At 44.1% G+C, this 16,586-nt stretch overlaps 1 protein-coding gene across 1 annotated transcript in view; it reads left to right on the top strand.

The window, feature by feature from the left end:
* The window catches only part of LOC126266799 (follistatin-related protein 5-like), a 719,134-nt gene that overhangs the window by 624,784 nt on the left and 77,764 nt on the right, over positions 1–16,586 (top strand). Inside the window, exon 10 of the mRNA XM_049971343.1 lies at positions 5,971–6,163. Within this exon, the coding sequence (XP_049827300.1) occupies positions 5,971–6,163 (193 nt within the window). The remainder of the gene's footprint in view (positions 1–5,970; positions 6,164–16,586) is intronic.

Raw genomic sequence — 16,586 nt, 5'->3', positions numbered from 1 at the left:
TATATGTAACTAACTGCACGAAACCTATTTTGTTCAGTTTTATGTCTCTACTGTAAAAAGAAGGGAACATGTACACACTGCCTGTCCACAGTAAACGGTTGAAACGCTGATGCTAGCCAAGTCTGCAGGTTGCACTACTGTATTTGACCACCGACGGCATCTGCGGAATGCCCACAACAAATTGCAAGTATCATACGTGGTGACAAGAGTGTTGTATGTAACTGTGAATGCATTATGCCGGAGCTAAGTGAAATGAAAGTGGGCAAATTTCTGGTGTTCATATGAGTGGTGTTCCATATGCAAGATAGCGTTTCAAGAGACACTGTAGAGAAAATAATATCGTATGCCGGGAAAGAGGAAAACCATCACACGCTGAGTCACAATTCATCAACGTGTCTGTTCGCTGATCCTCATGAACAGTGACTGATGAGGAATGTGAGGAAAAAGAAAGAGGACGATAAGTGCAGAACTGAAACAATATTCATTTTATTTTATTTTTTATTTTTTAGTCATGAGTCTTATAACTGGTTTGACGCAGCCCGCCTCGAATTTATGTCGTGTGGCAACCTCTTCTCTTCATCTCAGAGTAGCACTTACAAACTACGTTGTCAATTATTTGCTGGATATATTCCCTTTCAGTTTTATCCACTACAGCTTCTTCTGGTGACATGAAAGCTATTACTGTCTGGTGTCTTAACAGATGTCCTACCACCCTGTCCCATCTCCTTGTCAGTGTTTTCCATATTTCCATTCCCCCTCTTCTTTCCTTACCTTATCAGGGCACCTAATTTTCTACATTCTTCTGTAGCATCACATCTCAAATGCATTGATTTTCCCACAGTCCAGGTTTCACTACCAAACAATGCCGTGCTCGAAATGAACCTTTTCAGAAATTTCTTCCTCAAATTAAGACCTAAGATTGGCACTAGTGGAGTTCTCTTGGCAAGGAGTGCTCTTTTTGCCACATTTAGTCTGCTTTTTATGTCCTCTTGGCTCCTTCCGTCTTCGGTTTTTTGCTGAGTAAGTAGCAAGGTTCTTTAACATCATGTACTTCGTGATCACCAAACCAGATGTTAAGTTTTTCGTTGTTCTCATTTCTGCAGCTTCTCATTACTTTCATCCTTTTCGATTTACTCTCAATCGATATTCTATTCTCACTAGGCAGTTCCTTCGATTCCCCAAATCTCGTAAATCTCCTTTACTTTCACTGAAGATGGTATTGTTATCAACGAATCTTGTCACTGATATCCCTCCGTCTTGAAATTTAATTCAACCCCTGAAACTTTCTTCTACTTCCGTCATTGCTTCTTCCATGTAGAGACTGAACGGTGTAGTAGAAAGATTACATCCCAATCTTACACCCTTCCTAATCCGAACACTTCGTTCTTGGTCTTCCACTCTAATTGTTCCTAGTATGCTCTCGTACAATATTGTATATTCTCCCTCTTTCCCCTGAGCTTACCCTTATTATGCTTAGAATTTCGAACACATTTTAATACTTTACATTGTCAGACATTTTCTCCAGGTCGACAAATCCTATTAACGTGTCGATTTTTCTATAGTCTTTCTTCTATTATCAGCCGCAACTTGACAATTGCCTTTCTTGTGCATTTTCCTTTGCTATGGTCAAACTGATCGTCATTTAACACATCCTCAGTTTTCTTTTCCATTCCACTGTATAATATTCTTGTTAGTGACCTGGACACCTCACCTGTTTCGCTGATTGTGCGATAATTCTCGCATTTGTATGCTCTTGCAGTCTTCAGAATTATCACACGACTCATACTTTCTACCCACCAACGTGAATAGTCGTTTTGTTCCCACTTCTGCCAATGATTTTAGAAATTCCGATGTAATGATATCTATTCTTGCTACTTACTTCATTTCAAGTCTTACAATGTTCTTTCAAATTCTAATTCCATTACTGGATCTGCTATTTCTTCTTCTATTGCTACAATGTATTCTTTGCAGCTATCCTCCCTCTTCTCAGTATTTAAGAGTAGAATTTTCTTCGAACTCTTAATGTTACAGTTCTTGCTTTACATTTCACCAGAGGCTGTTTTGACTTTCCTGTATCCTGAGTCAGTTCTTCCGACAATTACACTCCTGGAAATTGAAATAAGAACACCGTGAATTCATTGTCCCAGGAAGGGGAAACTTTATTGACACATTCCTGGGGTCAGATACATCACATGATCACACTGACAGAACCACAGACACATAGACACAGGCAACAGAGCATGCACAATTTCGGCACTAGTACAGTGTATATCCACCTTTCGCAGCAATGCAGGCTGCTATTCTCCCATGGAGACTATCGTAGAGATGCTGGATGTAGTCCTGTGGAACGGCTTGCCATGCCATTTCCACCTGGTGCCTCACTTGGACCAGCGTTCGTGCTAAACGGGCAGACCGCGTGAGACGACGCTTCATCCAGTCCCAAACATGCTCAATGGGGACAGATCCGGAGATCTTGCTGGCCAGGGTAGTTGACTTACACCTTCTAGAGCACGTTGGGTGGCACTGGATACATGCGGACGTGCATTGTCCTGTTGGAACAGCAAGTTCCCTTGCCGGTCTAGGAATGGTAGAACGATGGGTTCGATGACGGTTTGGATGTACCGTGCACTATTCAGTGTCCACTCGACGATCACCAGAGGTGTACGGCCAGTGTAGGAGATCGCTCCCCACACCATGATGCCGGGTGTTGGCCCTGTGTGCCTCGGTCGTATGCAGTCCTGATTGTGGCGCTCACCTGCACGGCGCCAAACACGCATACGACCATCATTGGCACCAAGACAGAAGCGACTCTCATCGCTGAAGACGACACGTCTCCATTCGTCCCTCCATTCACGCCTGTCTCGACACCACTGGAGGCGGGCTGCACGATGTTGGGGCGTGAGCGGAAGACGGCCTAACGGTGTGCGGGACCGTAGCCCAGCTTCATGGAGACGGTTGCTAATGGTCCTCGCCGATACCCCAGGAGCAAGAGTGTCCCTAATTTGCTGGGAAGTGGCGGTGCGGTCCCCTACGGCACTGGGTAGGATCCTACAGTCTTGGCGTGCATCCGTGCATCGCTGTGGTCCGGTCCCAGGTCGACGGGCAAGTGCACCTTCCGCCGACCACTGGCGACAAAATCGATGTACTGTGGACACCTCACGCCCCACGTGTTGAGCAATTCGGCGGTATGTCCACCCGGCCTCCCACATGCCCACTATACGCCCTCGCTCAAAGTCCGTCAACTGCACATACGGTTCACGTCCACGCTGTCGCGGCATGCTACCAGTGTTAAAGACTGCGATGGAGCTCCGTATTCCACGGCAAACTGGCTGACACTGACGGCGGCGGTGCACAAATGCTGCGCAGCTAGCGCCATTCGACGGCCAACACCGCGGTTCCTGGTGTGTCCGCTGTGCCATGCGTGTGATCATTGCTTGTATAGCCCTCTCGCAGTGTCCGGAGCAAGTATGGTGGGTCTGACACACCGGTGTCAATGTGTTCTTTTTTCCATTTCCAGGAGTGTATTTCTCTCACATTTTGCAAGCAGCCACTGCGACATAGCTGCCCTGCAATTCCTATTTATTTAATTCCTAGGTGGCTTGTATTTCTGTATTCCTGAATTTTCCTGAACATCACTACTAGATTGTGATCTGAGCCTGTATCTACTCCTGGGTACGGCTTAAATCCAATATCCAGTTTTGGTATCTCTGCCTGACGTAACTGAAATCTTCCTGTACCTCCCAGTATTGTGGTTCTTCAACAGAGTATTCGCTGTTACTAGCTGAGATTTATTGCAGAACTTAATTAGTGCTTCTCTTCTCTTATTCCTAGTACCAAGCCCATAATCTCCTGTAACTCTTCTTTCCACTCCTTCACCTACAACTGCATTCCAGTCCCCCATGACTATTAGATTTTCATCTCACTTTGCATACTGAATTACCCTTTCAGTATCCTCATAGACTTTCTCTATGTCTTCATCTTCTGCTTGGTATGTCGGCATGTATACCTGAACTGCCGTTGTCGGTGTTGGTTTGCTATCGATTCTTATGAGAACAACTCTTCACTGAACTGTTCACAGTAACACACCCTCTGCCCTGCCTTCCTATTCATAACGAATCTTACTGCCGCTATGCCATTTTCTGCTGCTGTTGATTTTACCCTATATTTTTCTGACGCGATATCTTTGTGTTCTTTCATCATAACTACACAAGCATCAGTGAAAGGGTAAAGGGTTCCTCTTACACCCTCTAGTGCAGCAACACCCTCAGTGTCCCCCCACGTGCGTTTATTTATCACTTTAAAAATTTACCTGTATCGAGAAATCCTGCAGCGTATTCATAGGAACGTGCAAACACGAAAACCGTTCGGGATGCCTGCTAATAGACGTAAGAGGAGCAGCGTATATTGGTTGCTCGCTCCTAGGGGTATTATCGTTGGTTGCCTCTGTATATACAGATTGCCAAGAGAAGATATCAACAAAGGTGGGAGAGTAATATCGAGGGTGTTGCCAAACTAGGGAGAAAACCTTTGACCTACCTTTTGTTCGTGCATGTGCCAATGTCACAAACCTCCTCGACCATCTGCCCCCCCCCCCCCCCCCCCCGCCCCCACACACACACACACTGACTCACTTCTTGATTGGGCCACAGGAGCGCGTGAAACAGGAGGGTTAGTATGAACACCCTTTCCTGCTTTAGATCCCATTCATTTCGTCGAATGGTTTTGAGCTGTCCATAGTGGATGTATGCTCTAAACGAAAGCAAAAATGTCGGTCGCACTGCACTTCAGAAGATTGCGATCGTTTTCAATGCGGTTGCTGTCCTTCGATGTCCTTAGAGAAGGGTTGAAGAGTCCATGGTGTGTCAGCAGATATAAAAATTGTGAAGAAGGTCGTCCTGCTGCTCACCATACTACAAACTCTCATTTTTGACCGCGAAGTGTTGGGAATCAACGCCCAACGATAGAGGTTGTTTCATTGGCCGCTGCCTCTGTGCCATCACCTAAGGCCTATTCATATTGATTCTGAGCAGAGTGTGTCTGAAATCGCACAGCTTCAACGCTCACCATTGCGGTTCTGGTCTCCATGGCAGAGGAGGGTTGAAATGTCAGTTAGGGTAGGGGGGTGGGAGTGGTGACGACCTACCCACCGTGTGACACGCTCACCGTGGCGATGGGCAAATTGTGGAGCCAGTTGGTGCCAATGTGACGTTGTATCTTACACGAGCTTTTGACCTTTGACCTGCTTTTCGCATTTGGCAACACTTGACTGTTTGAAGCGCTGCGTCGTCTATCCGAATGTGACGTTGCAAGGGACCACGATTTTTCATCATTATAGAGGGATGTTGTAGGCACCTTTGAGCCAAATTTCGAAGTAATGCTTTGGTAATGGGAGACAGTTACGTGGTTCCGAAGAAGTGATGCTTTTTCTTCGTTATGCATTGAACATTAATTTTGTACTTCTAGTATAATATTTCATACCGAGGTCAGTAGCAACTCGTAACTTTACATTCGCTATTATCTCGCAAACAACTTGTTTGCGGATCCATGTTACCTCGAAGGATCTTCTTTTAGTCATTGTATACATTCAACCAGTGTCAGTTTCCGCTGTTAATCAGGGTAAATCCAGTGTTATTAAGCTTTTGTATGTCCATACTTTTAGCAGGAGGTCTCTTGGGCGACGGCCGCTTACTATAGTGCCAATAAAAACACCTACAGCCGTCCTTAAGATTTTATTTTATTTTGTCGCTACCAGTTTCAATGCTGTTTTTGATGCGGTACAGCCTGAAGATGACGTACTAAACCGTTGAAAATGAAATTAAATCATAGGGACGGCTGTAGGTATTTTTATTTGTCACGACTGTGTTATTAGTATTTCGCTTCGAACTGATGCTACGGTGAAATGGCCGTGCGTAAATTTCGGTCCGTCGGTCACCTTGCCTACTGTGGGTTCAAACGCGATGCGTTCGTCAGGTGGAGTGGCTGAAGAACGACGAGCCGCTGCGGCTGACGCAGCGCAAGTACGAGCTGGTGGGCAACGGGACGGAGCTGCGCGTGCGCAGACTCGCCTACGCCGACACGGGCGCCTACTCGTGCAGCGCGCGCAGCGCCGCCGGCGCCGCCACCGACCTCTCCTCGCTCGTCGTCCAGGACGACCCCGCGCCCAGTGAGTAGCAACAGGTGTCTGCTGTCTGCTGTCTGCTACACCTCACCAGGGCGACTCCCGCACCCGCACTCAGCCCGCGGCACTCCCCGTCCTCACAGCACCGACGTACACGCTGGGCGGTTCAGTTATCGTAGTGGATTGCGGGAAGGAGAAACCAGAGAATTACAACAGAATAAATAAATAAGGAAATACACATCGCGATTTAGTAGATGGTGCAGTTCAGCCAGGAATTTATAAGACAGTATACGAGTTTGCTCGGTTGTACATTTGAAAGGCTAATTGAATTATGCAATAAGTTTCAATTAGTAATGATGCATACCCTGTCCAAAAACCACAAGAGGTGGATGTATACTTGTAAAATGCCTGGAGACCCGGGAAGATTACTGCTGGATCTAGGTGACACAGAGTCTCCGGAATCAAATAGTAGATTGTAAGGCGTACTCAGCAGCAGTTATGCGCTGCCTGACAAAAATGTGGGCTGACAAGGGGAGAAAGAAACAAATCGAGTGAAAATTAAAAAGAACTGTGCTACTTCAGACTTGGATGCATGCACTGGCTAGGTAGGGAAACTAGTCTTAAAGCCGTTGTGCATTGTAAATGGTCCTTGATGTTCTAGATACTGGTACTGGGATGGAAGTGACGTGCAAACTCGTCTGTCGGGGACAGATCTGTCGACGTTGCTGGCCACAAGAATACCTCATCATCACGCAGACAGTTCACAGCCGCACTTGAGCTATGTGGACGAACAATATTTTGTTGAAAATGGCACTGCTGCACTGTTGCATGAGAGGTAACACACTAGGGCGCCGAATATTCTTGACGTACCGTTGTGCTGTAATAGTTCCCTCAGACACTTCCAGAGATGAGCCCATGCTCTCCATACCTTCACGCCAGGAGCAACATCTCAATCTCCCCGATAAATTCGACGAATTGGGACCTGTAACCAGCTCGCTCTGTGATGCCACTATCCGAATATACTGTAATATACTTAGACCATGCTGCATCGGACGTCTGGAAAGCGGCTATCGCGTGTAATAAGCCTAAATAGCATTGCTATGTAGTTCAAACTGCTACACGGAATTAATAAATAAATATTGGCGATGGCGTACAAGAAATCGTAAGTCAAATGAATTCTGGTTTTCATTAACAAAAACAACCTCTTTCAAGTGACTCAACGGAATGCACTAACTGGTGTACGTTAGTCGCGCCTAGCAGGCGAACAACAGTTACGTAACACAATATACACACACATATGATAAACACTTGAACTTGCTGTAAGTTAGATTGATCTGCAGCAACTTTCAGTAATGATTTTAATGTTAGTGAATTTGCATTGTACTGAAGGTATAGTGAGTACTGTGGTGGCAATAAATTCTTTAATTGAATAATCAATGAACAGTATAGAACTGATGGTTACTAGAGATGTTAAAAAGATTATTTTTGAATCATTTCGTTCTAATGAAATTGAATGAGTTTTTACGTTGATAATATACTGAAAAGCCACCACATAGAGTTGAACTGTAATTAATGTGACATGGTACCTGGCGTCTTGTGTCAGTTGTGTAATTCGGCGTTCGTTGGAAATTTTCGGCGTTAACTCCGATTATATCCTCTTGTGGCCTTAATACGCCCATACTCTCGTAATATAGCCTTTTTACTGGTATTGCTGCAGACAGTGATGGATTTGGGATAATAATGAACTATGCTCTGCAAATAATTGATGACACTCGTGGAATGCACTTTGAATCACAAATTTATTATTTCACTCAGACATTACACTGTAGAGATCTTGACTTGATAAATACATAAACTGGTTCGCTACGGATAAATGTACTTGTTATAGCGGCGGTATAAAATGCACTGTTGTACGATGACTACTAGCTCGTTGCTTGTGCTGGCGTGAGCTCATCAATGGACCTCATATGGTAGTAAGATCACATTGCAACGTTAGCTGCAGACACTGGTCACATCATACCTTGCTGCTGGTCGCTGCAGTCCGTCGTAAATTACGCAGACTTCCACAAGGAGTGCCATGTGCTTTTTGAGCGGGAACAGGAACTATATCGCTCACAAGCCGTCTCCGTCGAAATGTTGCATCCTGCAAGCCTTATTGTCCATTTGACTTGCTGACACAGAATAAATCAAGTTCGTGTTTGTTGTAAGCTCACTTTTCACGGTCTATAAGCAACGTTACCGTACCGTACTTAAACCGTCATTTTCGCGCCGCGTAATCTTTGTTCTGCATCTGAACAGTTCCAGAACACATCTCTCTCTACTGTCAAATTCACGCACCAACCTGCAATGTCAGCGTTCTCGGGGATTTCCCTCACATTTAAACATTAATACCCTATGCCAAGTTCTTTATTTACAAATGGACATACCATAACATTACCATATTCAATTACAGTCATTATACACACACTGCCGCCAGGGGGAAGCACCTGTGCTTTTGTTCGCGCAAATATCCAACAGATGGCATGAGCGTTCACTTATTCAACAGCTGCGCCTTGGCTATGGTTCATTGTGGCATTACAATTCCTACACATGTCAACGTTGCTCATTCAGAGTAGTGTTGAACTATAGTTCGTACATCAACACATTGTGATGCTGTTCATCTGCAGGCCATGCTTCCCAACCAAGTCACCCATCATAATGCACCCATTTCAGTTGTGGTGTAAAGACCAGTGTATGCAAAGAATGGTAATTACTTGTTTTCAGGTGGAAGTCGCAGATGCGAAGATGTGAGGGGGTTACGTCCTTTGTACTCTATGTAGAATATGCCGATCCTCCCTTGAGGTGGTCAGACACTATCTATCAGAAAGTTGACGATGACTGCACTGAAGATCTCTTGCTGTCCAACATCTGACCATTGCCACATCCGAATGCCATACAAATCTAGATATTGCACGATTCTAATAGTCTGCCACAAAGAGGCCCATAATGGAGCCTCCTTCAAACTTCGTCAGGTGCTGATACCATGGTCTCGCACGAGCAGGCTGCACTTCCATGCAGTTCACAGTAATAAGTCAACAGCTAACACTGATCACAGCCCTTATATAGCGTACTAGGCCAGGTAACAACACTATACATGTACGTCACTAATGCAATTAGGTGGTTGTTCTACTGGTCAAAGATCATTGCATCTATAATTATTTACATACCCACTAACGGTGTATATGTGTATGAAGGTACACAGAGTCTGCACTCAGTATCTATCACTTGCACTTTGAGTGAGACCTCAAAGTAAAAAGAGCATTCACCAAAAAGAAGTTCTTGGTACATCACATCACTGATGATCGTCACGTAAAAGTGTTATTCCACACGTTAAAGAATACTTTAAAAAAATACTGGGCTAAATTTTTCAGCTACATGAGTATGTCGAAGGTAGTGGTTATATGCTGAAATGAAGTGAATTAAAAAGGAAGTGATTTTTGTGACATTAAGTTAAGTATTTGTCTCATCAGGAGCTAATTATTTGTCGTTTATAGTGATACTTACAATTTTGGTTGTAACTTTAACTCCTGCAATACCAAGGTGGGAGAGGGGGATGTTTATGCTCACCTTTTGGAAAAACTGTAATCTCGCTAGTCCTTTTAAATTTTTTATGAAAAAGCATTTATTGGTTTAGTGAATTCTTCTATCAGATTCCATAAATATTTAAAATTTTTCAGTTAAACTTACCCAAAAACTGAAGTCTCTGGAGCATATGTAACTTTCCCCAAAGATTGACTTATTCAGTATTTCCAGGTTCAGACCCTTCCTTAGTTCAGGGCCTTCCTTATACATCAGTATTTCTCTGAAAACTATAGCGAGGGGAAAAAATCAACAACTATGAACGAAATTAACATTTCTCAAATTTTTTGTAGTGGACATGACTGAGTACAACAATTTTTTCCGATGGGCATAAAATACCCTTGCTCCCTTGGTAATGAGCGTTATGAAATCTGCCTTAGTATTCATAAGGTTAACGCATATATGGATGTGATTTTTCATTGTATTTTGAAAAGTACTCTACCATAAAATCAAAATAAATATTCCAAATAAATATATCGAGCAAATATTCCTGATGGCTTTGATGTCCTCAGTGAAAGAAAAGAAGAGTAACCAGACCTGTTGGATGAAATCAACAGGCAAGTGAGCGTAGAATATGGATCGGAAGTAAACAGAAGAATGACTAAAGTAAAAAAGCGACTAGAGTTCGTCACCTTGGTGAACGCCTGTCTATATCTTAAAGGGTTTGGAGATTTACCCATTGGACTTCACATTAGATTCGTCTCTGTCAGTGTCTGTCTGATGTGTGACAGTGTCTTGCCGTCCAAACCTTGTTCTTGTAGAATGTTGAACAATGACTGGCGTTCGATGGAGTCATTTGCCTCCTTGAACTCAACTATGGTGCAGACGTCTGGACTGTTCCTGAGGTCCTGAGGGCTTTGATTTTCAGGGCAGTCTTCAGATTGAGGACTTGTTCCGCATAGGAGCGACCAGGGCAGAAGCCCACCTGCCACTCGCCGACCTTGTGTTGCAGTTGGTTCCATGTCCTTTGGAGTAGGCACGCTGCGAAACCTTGTATGGAACTTGTATTAGTGAGATGTCCCTGTAATTATTGACATCTGTGGGGTCACCCTTTTTGTGCAAAGAGGGAGGATCAGTGCACACTTCCAGTCGCAACTTTTCTGACTTTCATATCTCTGTGGTGAACTGGGTGAGTTCTCTGAGTTAGTTTGGTCCGAGGTTTTTCAGTAGTTTGGCAACTACGGCGTCTTCACCAGGTGTTCTGTTGTTTTTGAGGCTGAGGATGCACCTGATGACGACCTCCTTTTGTGTCGGGGTTAGTGAGTCGGTGTGTCTGTCTGTAGGTTCTTCGTCTGGGAATCTCTTTGTGGATTTTGGGCAACTGAGAAGTTCTGAGAAGTACTGTGGCATCACCTTGCAGCTCTCATCCGTCAGTGCCAATTTTCCGTCACTAGTTCTAAAGCAGAGGTTCGGTAGTGTGTATCCTCGTATCAGGTCTGCAAACGTCCTGTAGAAGTTCAGATGGTTCAAATTGCTCTGAGCACTATGGGGCTTATCTTCTGAGGTCATCAGTCCCCTACAACTCAGAACTACTTAAACCTAACTAACGTAAGGATATCACATACATCCATGCCCGTGGCAGGATTCGAACCTGCGACCGTAGCGGTCGCGCGGTTCCGGGTTAAAGCGTCTAGAACCACTCGGCCACCGGGGCCGTCCTGTAGAATTACTTTGCGTTGTAGTTGAGGACGTTGTCCTGTATAGAGTCTAGCTGTTAATTCAGGTATTTCCTCTTGAATTGTCTAATAATTTTTTCTGTTGTCTTTCGTGTTTCGTTCAATACCTGTAAATTTTCTGATGACTTGTTACTGTTCTACTTCTGGTATGCCAATTTCCTGGCGACGAGTACATTCTCGTAATGAGTGTCCCACCAGGGGTGCTCGGTGTTCTTCTTCAGAGGAATGAGGGCTTTTACTTTTTCTGTGACTTCTTGGCGGAAATTTTACCAGTCATTTGTATGTTCTTTTTCACAAGCTACTTTCACTCCCGAATCAGCGATCTCTTTCGTGTCAAATTTCAGTACGGGAGTTTTCTTACAGAACATTCACTTGGGGGTGAGCTTGATTCTGAAACGCTTCAGAATCAATGTTCGCTACCCCGCCTACTTGTATGTCATTGACCTCCTTCTGTACCGGGTACGAGTTTGCCACGTGGTCAATTTGGAATTCACGAAACTGCTGGATTGTTGAACGTCACGTTTTCTGTTTTCTGGGGTGTTTTCTGAGGGATGTCGACATGAACGTGATGTTGTGCTGCCATTTTTTTTTTTTGAACTTATGTGTCGGATAATTTTCCAACTGTTTTCCTTTGCATTTTTGCTCTGCCAATCTGTACATTGAAATCGCCCATAATAAGTTTGATGTCATCCTTGGGGACTTTGGATACTACTTTCTCAAAGGTTGACAAGAATTTATCTGCGGACTGTGGGTCTCTCTTGTTGCTCTGGTTAGTAGCGGCGTGTGGATTGATCAGTGTGTACTTCCAGTTGGCGCACTGAACGCGCATGGTCATCAGTCGGTTGTTTACTGGTATGACTTCTCTGAGAGATTCTAGCATGGTATTATGGACCACAAAGGGCATCCCCAATAGTGGAGCACCTTTTGCAACTAGCCTATCAGTTTTGCTCTAAAAGATGCGGTACTTGCCGTAGTCTGTGGTGTCTTCGTCTGTGATACGTGTCTCTTGCAGTGCGAGGATCAGTATTTTCTGCCTATCGAGTTCTGTCACTAGGTTGTACAGATTTCCAGGCTGTTGAAGTTGCCTATGTACGCTGCCGTCTTGTGTGGGAGTTTTCCAGAAATGGAATGGGCGTATTATATTATAAAATAGGTTGCGTGACAGGTTCGGATTACCGAGACAACAAGATGTGCTGAGATACCAGAGAATAGCCTCTTTGTTATTAGAGGGCGAAAACTCTAGGGGAAGAGGCAGACTGGAATATATCTCCAGCAAATAACTGAGGTCGCTGGATGCAGGTGCTAGTCTGAAATGAAGAGGCGAGTACAGAAGAGGAATTCATACTGTGTCACATCAGATCAGTCAGATTACTGATGAACCAAGGAACACACATGATTGCCTTAGAATATTTACTTGTAATTTTTCTAATGAAAAACTAGTAGATCTACTCATCTGATGGAATCCTTTTTTTTTGGATTTTAAACTACGACCACTATTAAACACGCCTTGTACCGCTTCTCTTAAAGGCGACTGGGTTACTGGTTTCTGAAGATTGCATTTCTTATGTACCGTCCTATTCTGGCTGTCATCTGACGATCCGTTTTACTATTCTGCAACATCAATTTAAAAGAAAAAATGTAGATTCTTGTGGAGGGACTGTCGTCTATGCTGGTGTAGCTGCTAATTATCAGGCAGGCAGGAAGGTAACGTTTTCCTGTAGCAAGACTTCGCTGGAGTGCGACACTCTTCTAGTGTGTCACTTGTTTATGTTGTTGCCTCTGGGCCCAGAAGAGCTGCTAGCTAACAAACACATGCGGCCCGTTGGACATGGATCAGTTGCAGTGAGATCGTAGACAACTTGTAACCATTATATAAATGAAATATATTCGCAGTTTTGAATGTGGACAACCACTAGCTGTATAATTGAATGACTACAATGACAATTTGTACCGAATCGTGCCTGGAACCCAGATTTCCTGCCTCTCGCGAGCGTCGCCATACCATGTGGCTATCCATGCGCGACTCACAGCCAGACCCAAACTTCCATGTGTGTACATCCTGTACTCAAACGTACATTACGTAAATTCCCGTACAGGGGAGACATTTTACTTTAAAGTTGCTTGCTTGGTGTCGGAGAATAAACATTTTACAGTAACTGTGTTATTCGATTTAAGGTGCAGTGTTCCTTCATAATACAGGCACTGCGGTCTCGTTTCAAATGATATCGTATGTACCCATCCTGGCCATTCGTGCTGATGGGGCCCTAAATTGTTTCAGTAGGCTCTATTATTATTTTCTGTTGTTGCATAAATGACTGCTGGGCAAGCAAATGGACTTCTTGACAATTGATGGGTGAGTCACAATCCAGATGGTGTTAGTTTAAAACTGACATGGTCTGATACCTAAAACGATTACCTTCAAGTTGACTCAGGCCGTGAGTCTTCTCTCTTGTATCAAAGAAGGAAGGAAGGAAAATGACGGTCTAACATCGACAATGAGGTCATTAGAGATGGAGCACAAGCTTAGATTGATATTGTTAAGGATACTAACGAAAATAGGTAGTGCCCTTTCAAATGAACTATGACTGGAATGATGAAAGAAATCATGGAAGACCTGGGTGGTCGAAGGCGAATTTTAATCTCCATCGTCACGAATGCAAGTCCGAAGTGTTACCCACTGCGCGATTTCGGTGTTATCTCAAGCAACTGTTAAGTGCAATGTTGTTCGGATAAGTTAACTTACGGCATTAGCTCAAAAGACCAATCTGTGTGATGACAACATGTGGATTTCCTCACATGATGAGTCATCACCTACAATCAGACATAGATCTACGAGAATGTGACAGTTGCAATAACCATACACAGACAAGTATAGACCTCGTAGTCCCCTGAAAAATAACTGATTTGGATCGTTTTTATTAGCTGTACAACAAAACAACTTTGACCACCAATCTATTGCTACGGTGATGGAGGATCAGAGTCCACCAGGATACCTGCGTGTTTCAGCCGAATTGGTGGAGAACATGTTGAAAGCGTGTTTTGTCTTTATAGTGTCTTCCGTGTTATCAGATTCATCAGTAACAGGTAACTGCATATTTATGCAGAGTATGTCACAATTAATTAAAATAAACGCATACAGTTCAAAGTACACGATACTAGAAGCAAAATAGTCTCAGTAAACATAAGTTCCCAAAAGGACCGTTTTCGAGATAATTGCGACTTCGTGGTTATGAGCCACTACTTACATGACTCTGTGTGAACACTGCATGCCGGTCCGTGGTGTGGTCTTTGGTTACATTTTCAAGACGTGAATTTGTATACAGAAAGGATACGACAGTACAGTAGGCAGTCAGAGTGCCACTCATGTGAGTTGTTTGAGGAGCGTCAGCTGTATTGTATGGGTGTTGGTGACAAGGTAGAACATTACAATAACGAGAAGCATGCAGATACGCATTTCATGTATGCTGGGCCAACGGTACTACATGGGAGACCGTACGATTTTGTCAAGAAGCATAAACTTCCCGAAGACATCCCGAGAGTCAAACGTTTACCAGGGGTGCATCAATGCCTCTGAGAAACTGGGAGCTTTACACATGCATTTATTATACTTGAGCATAAGGGTACGGTGAGGGTATCAGTCGGACACTCTCCACGAATCTGGAGGAGGAGACGTCTGACACAAATGTCTCGAAAATGCCACAGAAGTACCTGGAGAATATTGCTTCGCAATGCGATGTTCCCGTGCCACCTCCAATGAGTTCGGTGTCTTTGTGAGGGGGACTTTCGCCTTACGTTCCGTCGATGGAGGCTACTACAACTTGTAGGCAACCATACGTCTAATAACAACATTTTATTGATAGATGAAACAGCGTTCGCTCTTGTTGGTTGGCTTAACAACCACAGTTCTCATGTTTGAAGCCATGTAGGCTCCAGTCCAAATGCCTTGCATGCGTCTCCACTACGTGATGGTCTTATTGGGCTGTATATGTTACCAAACAAGCTAAAAGGACGACGGAATTACCTTGGGTTTCTATGGCCTCATCTTCCGGGATTTGCTTGAGGATGTTCCCTTGGAGCAAGTCAGAAGCTGTGGTGCTTGCGTCGACCACCGCCACATTGTGCTCCTATGGTGAGGCGACGTCTAACACGCCGATACGCTCAAAGATGGATTGGGCGAGGAGGACCTATTTCGTGACCTGTAAGCTCAAATGGTTCAAATGGCTCTTAGCATCTGAGGTCATCAGTCCCCTAGAACTTAAAAAAACAAAACTTTATGACCAATTATTATGATGATACAATTTAACCTACTACTAAATACATTAGTAGGTCCTATTTTCAACTATTACAATATTCTATCTGCAGCTATTATATTAAACACTACAGGTATCTACGATGATCATTTACCACTATGGGGTTAGTCTACTATGCTATACTATGTTGTTATTTTGGTGTTACTTTGAGTCTATCTACTGTTAATTATGATACTACTTGTGGATGGTTGTTATTATTATTATTAAGACTACACTACCTGCAGCGTTACAAGTGTGCCAGCTTAGATATAAACCTAATTGTTGGCCGTTCCCACTAAGCTAATCCTAGTGGGAGTGCCCCTGGCACTAGGCTGGCCGGTGACATGTCGCTGCAGTTCTATGCTATTTCTATTTCCTGGTTTAACGTATAACTAACCTTATACCTAATGTCGTAGCCCGTGCGTGGTCTTGTTCCGGTGTTTTTGTACTGCCCCCCCCCCCCCCTTTCCTATTCCGAAAACCTGGCGGGTTCCAGCCGTGAGGTGCCTGGCCAAGTCCAAGTCCTGGCGGAACGGAGGGGGTGTACTTGACAAGTCTGGTAATTATTTATTGATTGTTTCGTAAATATTCTTTGAGGACTTTACCTGAGATTACGTCCGCTAGATTATTTACGATGTCGAAGGTATTTTCATGCCTGAGCAAGTGGTACGTGTCGTTATTTGGCAGTACTAGAACTTAGAACTACTTAAATGTAACTAAGCTAAGGACATCACACACATCCATGCCCGAGGGAGGATTCGAACCTGCGATCATAGCGGTCGCGCGGTTCCAGACTGAAGCGCCTACAACCACTCGGCTACACCGGCCGGCTGACCGCTAAAACCAGTTGATCTGAACCCCGTGAATTTCCGTGATTGGGGCAAC

This window comes from Schistocerca gregaria, chromosome 1 (assembly GCF_023897955.1).
Source record: "Schistocerca gregaria isolate iqSchGreg1 chromosome 1, iqSchGreg1.2, whole genome shotgun sequence".
Lineage (NCBI taxonomy): Eukaryota > Metazoa > Arthropoda > Insecta > Orthoptera > Acrididae > Schistocerca > Schistocerca gregaria.
This window is presented reverse-complemented; position numbering and strand designations above follow the sequence as displayed.